Source organism: Macaca thibetana, chromosome 9 (genome assembly GCF_024542745.1).
Source record: "Macaca thibetana thibetana isolate TM-01 chromosome 9, ASM2454274v1, whole genome shotgun sequence".
NCBI lineage: Eukaryota > Metazoa > Chordata > Mammalia > Primates > Cercopithecidae > Macaca > Macaca thibetana.
In genome coordinates this window covers 43,138,619-43,155,300 of record NC_065586.1, presented here as the reverse complement: position 1 = coordinate 43,155,300, position 16,682 = coordinate 43,138,619, and the positions used below count along the sequence as shown (strand labels likewise).

The 16,682-nt window shown below is 40.9% G+C and overlaps 1 protein-coding gene across 3 annotated transcripts in view; it reads left to right on the top strand.

Annotated features, from left to right (window-relative positions):
- LOC126963224 (mitochondrial import inner membrane translocase subunit Tim23) overlaps window positions 1–16,682 on the top strand; it is a 901,060-nt gene that overhangs the window by 608,842 nt on the left and 275,536 nt on the right. For 2 of the 3 annotated variants that reach the window (XM_050805369.1, XM_050805368.1), the window contains 2 exons: window positions 2,102–2,212; window positions 16,126–16,652. In XM_050805369.1, coding sequence (XP_050661326.1) covers window positions 2,102–2,212; window positions 16,126–16,241 — 227 coding nt within the window. In that variant the 3' untranslated portion in view covers window positions 16,242–16,652. Of the gene's footprint in view, window positions 1–2,101; window positions 2,213–16,125; window positions 16,653–16,682 lie in introns of those variants that run through there. The other variant, XM_050805370.1, reaches the window with a different exon arrangement.

Genomic DNA, 16,682 nt, shown 5'->3' with positions numbered 1-16,682 from the left:
GGTGTATTGTTGCAAGGGTCAAATGTAGCTATAATTTTGAGAAAGAGCTTAAAAGTTTAACATACTCATTCCAGATAGGAATCTGTAAGAGCATAGAAGGATGGCTTGGGGGAAGATACTTTAAAATGAAATGGTGCTAGTGTTATAATATGTGAGAATCAAACCTCACATTTTTTTAAATCTATTTTTTCTTATACTAGAAATATGTGTGTGTGTCTTTAATCCAAAGTACAGAAATTATGGGTAGCATATAAATGAAAATTTTAAATATACTTCCTGAGACTTCCTAGTGGTACTTTCTAGAAATAGCTACTATTGATGTTTCTTCTGAGTTCTTCTAGCGTTTCTCTGCATAGCCAGTTAGTCATGTACCATGTGCACATGTCCTTACTTTACTTGTTAGTGAAAATGATTCTTCTGGTTTTTAAGTTACTGTATACCATTATATGAAAAGTCACTCTCTGAATCAGTTCAGATGGTACAAATGCTCTTGATGGGCATTTTATTTGTTGCCAGGTGTTTGCTATTAGAAACTGTACTAGTGATCATTCCATGTATATCTTTGGATAAATTTATCTAAATATAATTGCCGTACTGACTTTTGTGTTGAAAAAAACAGTTTTTCCTCTGCTCTCACACTATAACAGTCAACATAGGATATTTCTGTGACCAGTTATGTGGGAATATTTCCCCACATACCAAGTAATGTCTTCTGCAGTGGACACCGGCTGGGTGTCCTCCCATTTCAGTTCTGCCTGGAGATAGCATTAGATCAGCAGGTTGAGCACTCTGTCCCACAAAAATGAGCCCCACTTTGGATACTTCTGATACTGATTGCAAGCCCCAGGTTATTTTACCTGTGCTTCTGACCAACCAGCTTTGTCAGGGTTCCCACAACCCCCTCTTTGGGTTCGATTAATTTATCAGATTGGCTCACAGAACTCAAAGGAACACATACTTAACATTTGCCTAGTTATTATAAAGATTTTTTTTTTTTTTTTTTTGAGAGAGGGTCTTGCTTTGTCACCCATGCTAGAGCGCAGTGGAGCTCACTGCAACCTAGACTTTCTGGGCTTAAGCAAGTCTCCTACCTCAGCCTTTCAAGGAGCTGGGACTACAGGCAACATGCACCACCATGCTAGGTAATTTTTTAAAAAAATTTTTTAGAGAAGGGGGTATCCCTATGTTGTTGCCCAGGCTGGTCTCAGACTCCTGGGCCCATGTGATCTTCCCACCTTGGCCTCCCAAAGTGCTGGGATTACAGAAACTTTGTGAGCCACCACACCTGGCTGGATATTTTTAAAGGATACAGATAAACAGCCCAGTCAAGGAATGCATAAGGTGAGGCCTGGATGGGCCCTGAGTGCAGGAGCTTTCATTTCACTGAAGTTGGGGTGCACTAGCCTCCTGACATGTGGGTGAGTTCTTTCTCGCTTTCCTGCAAGGCCCACAAGTTCAGCTGTCTAGAAAGTCCTCTGACCCCATCCACTTGGGCCTCATGTGGAAAATTGATTGAATAGGCATGACTGAAGCATGGACAACCTTGTAGAACTGTGACTGGACAAAAAGGTCATGCTCTACTACTAACAGACTGGACGCAGAAACCCAGCAAGGCCTGTCTGCCCAGATTCTCCTTGGCCTTTCTGTGCAGCATTTCTTCTTCCTGGGTATGGGGTACGATCTCTTCTGAAATGGGGATCCTATGGCCTGTAATCAGACAAGGTAGGTCATAGAATTTCTTTATGACCAGTTCCAAGACAGAAAGGTGGGGAAAGATTGGAGTCCTGCTGTGAGGAGAAAAGGGAGCAGGTGAAAGAAGGACAGAATAAGGTCAGAGAGATATTCTGTTTTCTGAGGCTGCTTCTGAGGCCTGAAGTGCCCCAGTAATACAAAAAAGACCTTCACCTTTGTCTCTCTGAAGCTGTTCCAAAGCTGCTTCCAGAACCAAGGACAAATACTTTAATAAGTGATTGTTTTAGTCACTTAGGAAGGGCTATGGGAGTTATGAGCTAGGAACCATGGATGAAAAACCAATATATGTATATCATAATATCGCACTTTATCACTATTTTGTTGCTGAGCACTTCCATTTCCTCTTTAGCTTTGCTCTATAGTGCATTTGGTGTCATCATTGAGAAAACACGAGGTGCAGAAGATGACCTTAACACAGTAGCGGCTGGAACTATGACAGGCATGTTGTATAAATGTACAGGTGAGTACTGTTGAATGGAGAGCCATCTCTTAATACGCTTGAAGTGCACTTTTTAAAATTCATGGTTTTCAAGGAAACTACACTCTTGCAGTAAAATCTAGTGTTCTAACTTTATGGTTATTTTGGTTTGGTTTGGTTTTTAATTGTGGTAAAATAAACCTAAGATTTACCTTCTTAACCATTTTTTAAGCGTACAGTACGTTAGTATTACAGTCACATGATTGTATAGCCAATCTCAGGAACTTTTTCATCTTGCAAAACTGATACTCTATATCTATTAAGCCTCCTTCCAATTTACCACTCTCCTTAGCTCCTGATAATGTTACACTTTCTATCTCTGAATTGGCTGTTTTAGGCACCTCATATAAGTAGAATCATACAATATTTGTCCTTTTGTGATTGGCTTATTTTATGTAGCATAATATCCTCAAGGTTCGTCCATGTTGTTGCATGTGCCAGAATTCCCTTCCTTTTTAAAGCTAAATAATATTCATTCTGTGTATGTATGCCACGTTTTGCATGTGCATTCTTTTATCAAGGGATATTTGGGTTGCTTCTACCTTTTGGCTCTTGTGAATAATGCTGCCACGAATGTGGATGTACAAATACCTCTTCAAGATCCTTTTCTTTTTTTGGATATATATGAGAAGTGGGATTCTTGGATCATATGGTTTGTGGTGGTTTTTTGACATTAAGAAGATAAGATTCTTTTCTGTATTTTTCATTCATTTTAGTTTAGTTTTTTAAATCTTGGACAGACTAAGCAATAGAATATTCAGAATTGGTTTTGTTTTAAACAATAGTTTGCCCTGTGTGACATCAGCATATTAAACTATCACAAGACACCCAAGGTCAAAGCCCAGGAATGACTTCCCTGTAAGTCAGTTTAGAGCGTCTTATTCGTATGATCATCTTACTCTACTGGGAGATCAACATGTTGCTGTCAAGGGTCATATAATTCTCTTCAGTGATAAATTTTTACTAGTTTAGAAGCATACATTCAAGTAATGCCTAATTTAGCTTTTTTATTATGTTGATACATCTTTGGCTACTTAATTTTTATTTTTACCAAAATAATCGACATACATGATTTTTTAAGTCAAGGTTTTTATCTTTTTAACATCTGAAAGATTTTAATGATGTGCGACAGTGTTCTATACGTCTCACCTTAATTCCCTTTTCCCAAAGGCAACTTTTAATTTTTTTTTTTTCTTTTGATATGGAGTCTCACTGTCACCCAGGCTGGAGTGCAGCAGCGTGATCTCAGCTCACTACAACCTCCACCTCCCAGAATCAAGCAATTCTCCCATCTCAGCCTCCTGAGTAGCTAGGACTACAGGCGTACGCCACCACATCTGGCTGATTTTTGTATTTTTAGTAGAGACAGGGTTTCACCATATTGGTCAGGCTGGTCTCAAACTCCTGACCTCAGGTGACCCACCCTCCTCCCTCCCAAGTGCTAGGATTACAGGTGTGAGCCACCATGCTTAGCTTATTTTAGTATTTTTTTAAAACAGAGTCACTCTTATCATCTAGGCTGGAGTGCAGTGGCACAATCAAGGGTGACCTCCTGGGCTCAGGTGATCCTCCCATCTCAGCCTCCTGAGTAGCTGGGACTACAGGCACACACCTCCACACCTAGCTAATTTTTTTTTTCCAGAGATGGAGTCTCACTATGTTGCCCCGGCTGGTCTTGAACTCCTGGGCTCAAGCAATCATCCTGCCTCAGCCTCCCAAGGTGCTGAGATTGCAGATGTGAGCCACCATGCCCAGGCTGCTTTAATTTATTATTTTTTATTTTCATGTTTCTAAATAATATTATTGTCTTGATTTTTCTTGACTTTTCAATCTTACATATAGTCTATTGACTTCCAAGAGGAAACCTGTGTTAACTCCTTTAAGAACTGTACAAAATATGCTTTTTTTGTACAAATTGTACAAAATACCACCTTTTCTTTGAGGCCTTCTCTTAAACACTGTAGTACATACAGTTTTGCACATACATTTTAATTGTAGGATAAATTGCTAAAAATAAGTTACTTGAGCAAATTATCTGCATGCTTAAAACGTGAATGACTACTACCAAATGACCCTTCCAGTACTTGCTAATCTTTGCCAGTGTTGTCATCTACCATCACTTTTTTTTTTTTTTTTTTTTTTGAGACAGAGTTTCACTCTTGTTGCCGGGCTGGAATGCAATGGCACGATCTAGGCTCACCACGACCTCTGCCTCCCGAATAGCTGGAATTACAGGCATGCACCACCATGCCCAGCTAATTTTTTGTGTTTTTAGTAGAGACAGGATTTCTCCATGTTGGTCAGGCTGATCTCGAACTCCCGACCTCAGGTGATCTGCCAGCCTCAGCCTCCCAAAGTGCTGGGATTACAGGCGTGAGCCATCGCGCCTGGCCTACCATCACTTTTTTTTAAGGTAGGTAGTGAACTGTTTTAATGTTTTACTTTGCTTTTTCCTGGTTGCTTATGAGAATGAGCACCTTTTTTTTTGTTTAGTGGTTGGTGGCATACCCTTTCTCTATTTTTTATCATATTGTTGGTTTGATTGATTTGTTGGAACAGTTTATATATTATGGCAGTTAGCACTTTGCCAATTATATATTTTACATGAATTTTTACTTCCTGGAAAATTGTTGATGCCGGTAACAGAAATGTAGAAAGCATCCAGAGGTTCTTTTTGGTATGTGAAGTGTAATTCTCAAGGGCTGGTATTCAATTTAGACATTGATAAATAGAACCTCTTAACAATAACCTTAATGAGAGTTGCCTAATTTGTATATCCTTTTACCTTAAATGACTTTGTTTTTAAGCTGACTTTCTTATGGAAGGAAGACATAAGATTAACAGTTCAGGGTGTTTTGGAGAGGAAGGCATCACCCATATCCTTTGGTTTCTGAGGACTTATTTCTGAGAATATGTGACAAGGCTGCTCTAAAATTCCTAAGCTTATTGATGATGGCAAAACTACAGCTGTTTCTTTTCCAATAGAGCACTGGTTATTATTGAATAGATTCTCATATGTCACAGGGAATCTAATAACATTTCACATTTTTGGAGAAAATTTATGTAATTCATTAAAGAAGCATTAGACCTGAATTAAAATCACATGAATATCAGAGGTCTACCTTTAAATTAGCCTTTTGGGGCCGGGCACAGTGGCTCACACCTGTAATCCCAACACTTGGGAGGCCAAGGTAGGTGGATCATCTGAGGTCAGGAGTTCAAGACCATCCTGGCAAACATGGTGAAACCCTGTCTCTGCTAAAACACAAAAATTACCTGGGCATGATAGTGGGTGCCTGTAATCCCAGCTAGTTGGGAGGCCGCGAGAAGAGAATTGCTTGAACCCAGGAGGCAGAGGTTGCAGTGAGCAGACGTCGCGCCACTGCACTCCAGCCTGGGTGATAGAACGAGTCTCCGTCTCAAAATGAAATGACATGACATCATGAAATGAATAATTGAATGCGGGTGGTGCACTCCAGCCTGGCCGATACAGCAAGTCTCTGTCATGAAATGAAGTGATGAAATGAAATGATGAAACGAATAATTATATGCCACGTTTGGTGGCGCACTCCAGCCTGGGTGACAGAGCGAATCTCCATCTTGAAATGAAATGAAGAAATAAATGAAATGAATACTGAAATGAAAAAATGAAATAACAAAATGAAGTGCTGGGTGTGGTGGCACACTCCAGCCTGGGCAATAGAGCAAGTCTCCGTCTTGAAATGAAATACGAAATGCCGGGTGAAATGAAATGAATAATGAAATGCCTAGTGTGGTGGTGCACTCCATCCTGGGTAATACAGTGAGTCTCTGTCTCGAAATGAAATGATATGACATGACATGACATGATGAGATGAAATAATGAAATGAATAATGAAATGCTGGGTGTGGTGGTGCATTCCAGCTTGGCTGATAGAGTGAGTCTTCATCTCGAAATGAAATGAAATGAAAAATGATGAAATGAAATAATGAAATGAATAATGAAATGCTGGGTACAGTGGCACACTCTAGCCTGGGCAATAGAGCAAGTCTCCGTCTCAAAATGAAAAACAAAATGGTGAAATGAATAATGAAATGAAATGAAAAACTGAAATAGATGAAATAATGAAATGCTGGGTGCAGTGGTGCACTCCAGCCTGGGCGATAAGAGTGAGTCTCTGTCTCGAAATGAAATGAAATGGGATGAAATGAAATAATGAATAATGAAATGCCGGGTGAAATGAAATGAAGAAATATGAAATGAAGTGAATAATGAAATGCTGGGTGTGGTGCTGCACTCCAGCCTGGGTGATAGACTCCATTTTGAAATGAAACAAAAGAAATGACATGATGAAGTAAATATGAAATGAAATATGAAATGCTGGGTGCGGTGGCTCATGCTTATAATCCTAGCACTTTGGGAGGCCAAGGCGGGCGGATCACCTGATGTCAGGAGTTCAAGATCAGCCTGGCCAACATGGTGAAACCCTGTCTCTACTAAAATACAAAAATTAGCCTGGCATGATGGCAGGTGCCTGTAATCCCAGCTACTTGGGAGGCTGAGAGGAGAATTGCTTGTACCCAGGAGGTAGAGGGTGCGGTGAGCAGAGATCACGCCACTGCACTCCAGCCTGGGCGATAGAACGAGTCTCCATCTCGAAATGACATGATGAAATGAAATAATGAAATTAATAATGAAATGTGGGTGGCACACTCCAGCCTGGGTGATAGAGCAAGTCTCTGTCATGAAATGAGAAATGAAATATGAAATGAATAATGAAATGCTGGGTGCACTCCAGCCTGGGTGATAGAGCAAGTCTACATCATGAAACTGAAAAATGAAATAGATGAAATGAAAAACTGAAATAATAAAATGAATAATGAAATGCTGGGTGTGGTGGTGCACTCCAGACTGGGCGATAGAGCAAGTCTCTGTCTTGAAATGAGATGAAATGAAGTGAGAAATGAAATGATGAAATGAAATACGAAATGCCAGGTGAAATGAAATGAAATGAATAATGAAATGCCAGGTGTGGTGGCGCATTCCAGGGATGAAGAGCGAGTCTTCATCTCGAAATGAAACTAAATGAAATGATGAAATGAGTAATGAAATGCTGGGTGAAATGAAATAAAATAATGAATAATGAAATGCCAGATGCAGTGGCACACTCCACCCTGGGAAATAGAGCGAGTCTCTGTCTCGAAATGAAATAACGTGACATGACATGGCATGATGAAATAATGAAATGCCAGGTGTGGTGGTGCACTCCCAACTTGGGCGATAGAGTGAGTCTTCATCTCTAAGTGAAATGAAATGATGAAATGAAATGAATAATGAAATGCCAGGTGCAGTGGTGCACTTCAGCTTGAGCAGTAGAGCAAGTCTGTATCTCGAAATGAATTGAAATGAAATAAATGAATAATGAAATGCCAGGTATGGTGGTGCACTCCAGCCTGGGCGATTGAGCGAGCTTCCATCTCGAAATGAAATGAAATGAAGTGAAGAAATGAAATAATGAAATGAATAATGAAATGCTGGATGCAATGAAATGAAATGAAGAAATAATGAAATGAATAATGAAATGCCAGGTGTGGTGGCACACTCCAGCCTGGGTGATAGAGTGAGTCTCCATCTTGAAATGAAATGAAATATGAAATGCTGGGTGTGGTGGCTCACATCTGTAATCCTAGCACTTTGGGAGGCCGAGGCGGGTGGATCACCTGAGGTCAGGAGTTCAAGACCAACCTGGACAACATCATGAAACCCCATCTCTACTAAAATACAAAAATTGGCCGGGCATGATGGTGGGTGCCTGTACTCCCAGTTACTTGGGAGGCTGAGAGAGGAGAGTCACTTGAAGCCAGGAGACGGTGGTTGCCATGAGCCGAGATTGTGCCACTGCACTCCAACCTGGGCAGCTGAGCAAGACTCCGTCTCGAAAAAAAAATAAAAATAAAGGAATAAAATAAATAAGCCTGTTTGATCTGACAGCTGCTAGTTTTTTCCTCATGATCTTTCTCTTAAAATAGCTCTGTACCTACTGTGTTGAGCCTTTTTTTTTTTTTTTTTTTTTTGACAAGGTCTCAGACTAGAGTATAGTGGTGTGATCATGGCTCACTGCTACCTCTGCCTCCTGGGTTCAAGTGATGTGCCCATCTCAGCCTCCCAAGATGCTAGGACTACAGGCACACGCCACCATGCCTGGCTAATTTTTTTGTGTTTTTTTTTGTAGAGACGGAGTTTCACCATGGTGCCCAGGCTAGTCTCAAACTCCTGAGCTCAAGCGATCCACCCCGCCTTGGCCTCCCAAGTATTGGGATTAGAGGTGTGAACCACTGTGCCCAGCCCTCTCTTTTTAAAAATGTCTGTATTTGAAGAGTACATTGGGAGTTGGAAATAGTTTAGGTCAGCAGGGATTAGCCATTCCCTGAATGTAAACTTCTTCACTCGTGCTATACTTAGAGTGCCTAAGGTCATTTCCAAATCCATGAATCTGGAAGTTGAAGTTGTATTTGTATTCCCACCACACAAAATGTATGTCTGTGCCCTGTCTTCTTGGGTCTGTTTTTAACCAGAAATTAATAAGACATTGGTTTGCCTTTGTTAGAGTGATTTCAGTGTTTCGAGTTATTAAGACAGGAAGTGTGAGCCCATGTTGGAATTCTGGGTCAGCAGATTATTTACCTCTTCCACAATTGCAATGGAAATTGAAATCTATTTGTCACATGACAGAATTAATGAGTATTCTTTTTTGCTTTTTCTCTTCTGAGCCAAGAGCTTTCTTTTCATAATTTATGTTGGAGGTGTTCCAGACTATGTTATGTTACTACTGCAAGAAGGTCCTTGCCACAGAAAGTTAAGACTGTCATTTCTTTTGATAATATCAAATATTCAGCCTTTTCCTCTGTCTTAAGAATGCATATAATATGCCTTAAATTAGATGCTAACTCAGTACATTCTTACATTCAGGGCTGCCCTTAAGGAGATACCATAGTGGCTTCCCTTATGTAAGAAAATGGAGTAGAGGGGGCTGAGCTGGAGCTTCCATGCCTATCTGCTGGGCTAGAAACACTTCCCACTCAACTCCAGCCATTTGCCACTCTGCATAGTGAGTGTACTTCATTTATTCAGAAGACGCTGGGATCCCAGATTTTTATGTGAAATCTTCTGTTTTTAAAATATTTGATCATTTTCAACATAATTTGGCCCAACAAAACTGTTGCTGGCTTGATGCTGCCCTTGTGCTGCCAGTTGAAGTTTAACATTTGCCTAACCCTAAAGACTTTCAAAGTGAAATTATTTTTAGGTTCTTAACAAGGTTTTTCTATGCCAAGGTAAAGTTTTCAAGGGCATATGAGGTATTTACTGTCTCACTCAGAGTTCTGTTTAAGTGAGCACATGGGCATGCTTGTTGGAGAAAGTGTTGTGAGCTCTTATGGATAAAGTTTGAAATGCAACCTATTTTCAATTAAAAAAAAAAGCCTCTTACTCTCAGATATCTCAGGAAAAGTTAGATTTTACAATCCTTTTAAGACTTAAGACTTTCAGGTCTGTGAAGTAAAAATGCTACCTGATATTTGTGGTGGATGAATTACTGAAAAACAGAATTCCTCAGTGAATCAGGTGTCTGATGAATAATAAACCAACCTAACAAAAAACTGCCTTTCAGAGGGAAGAATATAGAACGTGTAGTTAATTAAGCTATTTAAAACAGAAATGTTAGGCCTGGCACGGTGGCTCACGCCTGTAATCCCAGCACTTTGGGAGGCCAAGGTGGGCAGATCACGAGGTCGGGAGATTGAGACCATCCTGGCTAACACAGTGAAACCCCATCTCTACTGAAAATACAAAAAAGTTATCCGTGCGTGGTGGTGGGCACCTGTAGTCCCAACTACTAGGGAGGCTGAGACAGGAGAATGGCATGAACCCAGCAGGCGAGGCTTGCAGTGAGCTGAGATCGCACCACTGCACTCTAGCCTGGGGAACAGAGCGAGACTCCGTCTCCAAAAAAAAAAAAAAAAAAAAAAAAGAAATGTTATGAAAAATTTGGAAATATTTGTCACTAGCTGTATGACCTTTTGAAAAAGGTCCACTTAATACTGTGCTTATCTATACAATTAGGGTATGATGATTATCAATTTACAGGATTGTGATGCATTTTAAATGAAACAAGTTCCATTAAGTGCTTATTGCTGAAGGTATAATTCAGTGAATGTTCGTTCCTTAGAGCAGAATTTGGTATTTTATTTTCACCTAAGCCATTTTGGTTCAGTTCTTAAGGTTTTTTATTTTTTTAAGTTGAATGGTGTTTAGTGTGCCCATGTTCATAACAGCATATTATTCACAAGAGCCATACAGGCTAGGTGTGGTGGCTCATGTCTGTAATCCCAGCACTTTGGGAGGTCAATGTGGGCAGATTGTTTGAGTCCAGGAGTGCAAGGGCAATATGGGGAAACCCTGTCTATACAAAATATTAGCCGGACTTGGTGGTGGGCACCTGTAGTCTCAGTTACTGGGAAGGCTGAGATGGGAGAATCACCTGAGCCCAGGAGGTCAAGGCTGCAGTGAGCCTTGACTGTGCCACTGCACTCTAGCCTGAGTGACAGAGTGAGACCCTGTGTCAAAAAAAAAAAAAAAAAAAAAAAAAAAGATAGCCTCTAAGTGGCCAAGGCAGGCAGATGGGCAGATTGCTTGAGCCCAGGAGTTGGAGACTATCCTGGACAACATAGCTACTGAAAACAAAAAATGAGCTAAGCATGGTGGTACATGCTACTCCCGAGGCTGAGGTGGGAAGATCACTTGAGCTTGGGGAGATGAAGGCTGCATTGAGCGATGATCACGCCATTGCACTCCAGCCTGGGTGACAGGAGCAAGACCCTGTCTCAAAGAAGAAAAATGTGGTATATACATAAAACAGAAATTATTCTGCCTTCAAAAGAAGGAAATTCTGACAGATGGTGAGACATAGATGAACACTGGGCACATTATGCTAAATAAGCCATCTACAAAAAAATACTGTGTGATTCAGCCGGGCGCGGTGGCTCAAGCCTGTAATCCCAGCACTTTGGGAGGCCGAGGCGGGTGGATCAGCAGGTCAGGAGATCGAGACTATCCTGGCTAACATGGTGAAACCCCGTCTCTACTAAAAATACAAAAAAAAAAAAAAAAACTAGCCGGGCGTGGTAGCGGGCGCCTGTAGTCCCAGCTACGTGCAGAAAAACAGGTACTCACAGAACTTATGAAATCTCTGGTATGTGCAAAGATTAGAGAGCAGAACAAAGGGTGTAGCGGGGGGGCGGGTACACATCTATCTTTGTGTCCTTTCATTGGTACACCGAGCACCGTGGCTCACGCCTGTAGTCTCAACACTTTGGGAGGCTGAGGCGGGAGGATTACTTGAGCCCAGGAATTCAAGACCAGCTTAGGTAACATAGGGAGACCTCATCTCTACAGAAAATAAAAAATTTATCCCGGCATGAGGGTGCATACTTGTAGTCCTACCTACTTAGGAGGCCGTTGTGGGAGGATCACTTGAGCTCAGAAGGTCTAGGCTGCAGTGAGCCTTTACCACGCCACTGCACTCCAGCCTGGGCGACAGCAAGACCTTGTCTCAAAAGAAAAAATAAAGGAAAAGTAGATGTTGTTAGCACAGCGGTGTGAATGTACTTAATGCCTCTGAAATGTACACTTAAAAATGGTTAAGGTGGTAAATTTTATGTTACATGTATTGTACCATAATTCTTAAAAAAGTTTTTTTAAAATTTTAAGACTGCTAAACAGTCCACAACAGTGGTATTTAGTAGTCATGTTAGTATGTAGGTAATACTGTTCCTCTAGAGCAGGAGCCATCAACTCCTGCTGGCCAGCTGCCTGTTTATTTGCTGTGTGAAAGCTAAGAATGTGTTTTACAGTTTCACATTTTTTAGTTACATTTTAAATAGTTATATAAATAAATACCTACATAACAATAGCCTTTGACCCTCAAAGCCTAAAATGTTTACTATGTGGCCCTTTTAAGAAAGATATATGCTAATCTGTGCTTTAAAGTCATTGTCATTTGAATGCATTAGTTCTGCCACTCACCAGTCCTGTATCCCACAAACAAGGCACTTAAATATTCTGGGCCTCATTTTCTCATGTATAAAAGAGGTGGTGCTTGCCTATCACTTTGGAAGAACTACATAAGGATCCCAAAATACGGGAGGTAAAACTGAAACACAAGTCATATTTGCTTTGCTTTATAGAGATTGACCATTGGCCTTATTTGGTTACTCTGTTCAAAGCAAGTACCTTTGCTTGTCAACCTCCTGTGCTTAGTTGTGTAGAGTTGTTTGAGTAAAGAAACCCTAAGAGACCCATAAACTTGCAAACAGATCAACCAATTGGGAAACCCTGGAATTAATGGAAACAGTTACAATTAGAACATGGCTGGTATGTGGTAAAAGGCCACCCTTGAGTAAAGATTAGCTATGTGTTAAGTACAAACACCAATGTTTAGTGTCTTCTTGTTGGAGATGATTTTTTTTCTCTTTGGCTTTTAAGAAGTAACTTCATTGATTTGAACTAAGTTTTTGATTCATTTGGCAAGAAAATAGAAAGCTTTTGGGGGAGTAAAATATTTAGTATGTTACTGGTGTCCCAAATACCTTTTTTTTTTTTTTTTTTTTTTTTTTTGGAGACAGAGTCTTCCTGTATTGCCTAGGCTAGAGGCTAGAGTACAGTGATGCGATCTTTGCTCACCGCAACCTCCACCCACCAGGTTCAAGCGGTTCTTTTGCTTCAGCCTCCCACATAGCTGGGATTATAGGTGCCCGCCACCATGGCCGACTAATTTTTGTATACTTAATAGAGATGGGGTTTCACCATGTTGGCCAAGCTGGTCTTGAACTCCTGACCTCAAGTGATACGCCCACCTTGGCCTTCCAAAGTGCTGTGATTACAGGCGTGAGCCACCATGCCAGGCCTTTTTAAAATTTTTTTTATTTTTATTGTTTGAGACCAGGTCTGGCTTTGTTGCCCAGGCTGAAGTACAGTGGCACGATCTTGGCTCACTGCAACCTCTACCTCCTAGGCTCAAGCAATCCTCTCACCTCAGCCTCCCAAATATCTGGGCCTGCAGATGCATGCCACCACGCCTAGCTAATTCTTTACATTTTTTGTAGAGATGGGGTTTCACCATGTTGTCCACGTTGGTCTTGAACTCCTGGGCTCAAGCAGTCCGCCCACCTTGGCTTTCCAAAGTGCTGGGATTACAAGTGTGAGCCACTGCATCCGGCCCCCAAGTGTCTTAAAGCCTTATAGATCCCATTGTCACTATGTTACCCCTAGTGCGTATGCCAAAGAGGATTCCCAGGGAAGCTTGTTATTTGATAGCTGAGAACTAATGTGAGAATCATTCCATAATGGCCAAGTAGATACCATGTTCTTAGAATGCACAAAGCAAAGAACCAGCTAGAAGCAGTGGTTTTGCAGCTCTTTCCAAAGCCCATGGACTGACTTCACAGTCTTGTGGATTATTGACTGTAGGTTCAGGGGAGTTAATCTGAAGTTGAATATGTGGTCATAGGAAATAATGTCTGCAAAAGTATTGTGTTTTCAACTACCGGCCCGTCATCATTTTTCCACTGACAAACAGCGGTAAGGGCACCTTGGCTATTGCTTGGTTTTATGTTCAGAATGGGGTTTTGAGTTACTACATTTTGGCTACCTGCTTGGAAGAATCCTTATTACACCCAAAATTAGATCTAATAACTGAGCCATAGCAATGCTGTTGCAGATACCTTTAGCATTTATTCTCCTGTGCCTCATAGTTAATAATTTCCACATTAGGAATTTGGTCTAATTATAGTTCACTTTCAGTTCTGCAGCTTTTTACTGATTTACTAGGCAGAGACATGAGGTTGATCCTATTAAACTGAACAGATTATTTTGAGTGTACACTGTTTTCCAATTATTATAATTTTTCAGCCACATTGAATACAGTTAGAAGTTTAACTGCTATACCTATAGTCTAAATATGGTAAGTTCACAAAGAGATGATGTGAACGTCAAGAAGATACCTCACATTATACTTTTAGTGGGGTTTTTTTGGGCTTCCTAAAAATATTTTTGGTCCCCCTACACATGTTTGACAGCTGTTTATAGATAATGTCTGCAGTTTCTGTTTGAGAGAGATAATTATGACACTTAGCATTGGAAAACTAAGAACGTAAGCAGGTCAGCTATCAGAAGTCTTCAGACTGGAGAGATTCCTGGAGGGGGAGTGGCCCTTTAATCCATCAGCTGAAGCCATCTGGTAGGACACTCATTGCAGAAATGGTTCTGAAATGTTCTAACTCAGCAAGATCACTGAATGTCACAGAATTGACAGACACAGAGCTAAAGGGCCTCTAGCCACCCCCACAACTCCTCTGTACCTTTGCGTCCCTAACACATGACTTGGAACAAATATAGTCTAGGTACAAATATGGCTACCTGAAGTTTATGATCCCTACTCATGGAGCTGCATGAGGACATCACATTTTTTAAAAAGCTGCTTTGGGCACCCCCATTCCTGAGAAGTGTTGTAGCTTGGTTTCCCTTTGCTACATAACGTTTGTAAGACTAACATTTAATAACCATACACAGTTGGGGCATTTTCTATTTTGAGAAATGTATTTGTAGCTTCCTCTTATTTACACTTGGGGACTATTTTTAAGTATTTTTGTTTCTCCATTGCAAGTGAAATCCTTGTTGCTAATCTTTTGCCATATGTAGAATTGTTCACTTGTTTTCAAGCAGGTAGTTCAGTATCTGTAATTCTTGAATTCTTTTCAGCTAGCACGATGCTAGGTGTCCCTCACTGCTTATTAATTGTAGGAGATCGATGCATCAGTGTGCAAAGTGGGGGTTGGTCACTAGCACCTAACTCAAAGTGTGATTATAGCTATCTTTCCACTTTTTTTTTTCTTTTTTTGAGACAGGGTCTCACTCTGTCACCCAGGCTAGAGTGCAGTGGCATAATCTCAGCTTACTGCAGCCTCGACCTCCTGGGCTCAAGCGATCCTGCTACCTCAGCCTCCCAAATAGCACATGCCACTCCACTGAGCTAATTTTTCTATTTTTTGCAGAGACAGGGTTTTGCCATGTTGCCTAGGTTATTCTCAATTCCTGAGCTCAAGCCTGCCTCAGCCTCCCAAAGGGCTGGGATTATAGGTGTGAGCCACCATGCCTGGCCATCACTAATCTTCAAGGTTAATATTTGGAGGATCCATCCAGAGTCCAAAGGTTGTTAATACTCTTTCCAGATAGGGTGCCACCTTGTTTACATTACAGTCTTAAATCCAATGACAATGCTAATGGAGTTCTAAATGATATTACTAGCAGGAAATGACTGTTTTAGTTGCAGCTCCAGTAATAAACTGCCATAGGAACAAGTTGGAAAGTAGGGGGGGGAAAATGTTAACATGAAAATGTCAAGTCGTATGTATTACACAAGTGGTATTACTTTAAAAACTTTATCTCCTTTTTGAGATGGAGTATTGATTTATTTAAAAAAGGTCTCTCCCCATTTCACAGTTTTTTTTTTTTTTTTTTTTTTGACAGAGTCTCACTTCTCTCACCCTGTTGTCCAGGCTGGAGTGCAGTGGTATGATCTCAGCTCACTGCAACCTCAGCCTCCAAGTAACTGGGACTATAAGCACACATCACCACACCCAGCCAATTTTTTTGAATTTTTAATAGGGTTTCAGTATGTTGGCCAGGCTGGTTGAACTCCTGACCTCAAGCGATCCACCCACCTCGGCCTCCTGAAGTGCTGGGATTACCTGAGCCATGGTGCCCAGCCCATTTCACAGTACTTTTTATTTAACCCTATCATGCTAGGGCACTATGCAATATATGGCTGTTTCATTTTCCTTTTGTCTCTTTTTCCCAGGTGGTCTTCGAGGGATAGCACGAGGTGGTCTGACAGGACTAACACTTACCAGCCTCTATGCACTATATAATAACTGGGAGCACATGAAAGGCTCCTTGCTCCAACAGTCACTCTGAAGATTTTGCCAACTCATGAATGGAGGACACTTAGTATCTAGATCATTTTATAAGACAGTCTGGAGTTATCCTCTCCTACCTACAATTAGTTTGAAAAATTGGAGATTTTGATTTGCTGTGATGAAAATCCTGGATGGTTGACCAAGACTGGCACTTGTTCCAGCCATTAGTGAGTTGAAGCCAAAGGCCTTTGGTGACTCACTGAGAACCATGGTTCTCTTCTCCTCTGGAGAAGATCTTGCACATATCTCTTCTCCCCCATGAACTAGAAAACCACTTACTCCCAGAATTCAGGTCATGCTTGTCAGTACTATATCACCAAGTCTGTTCATTTAATGATCCAAAACTGTGATGTTGCACTGTATTCCAAATAAAGGGTAAAAACAGAACTAAAGTTGTAACTCCAACACAGAAACATAGTTGTCTCAATTTAAAAGTATC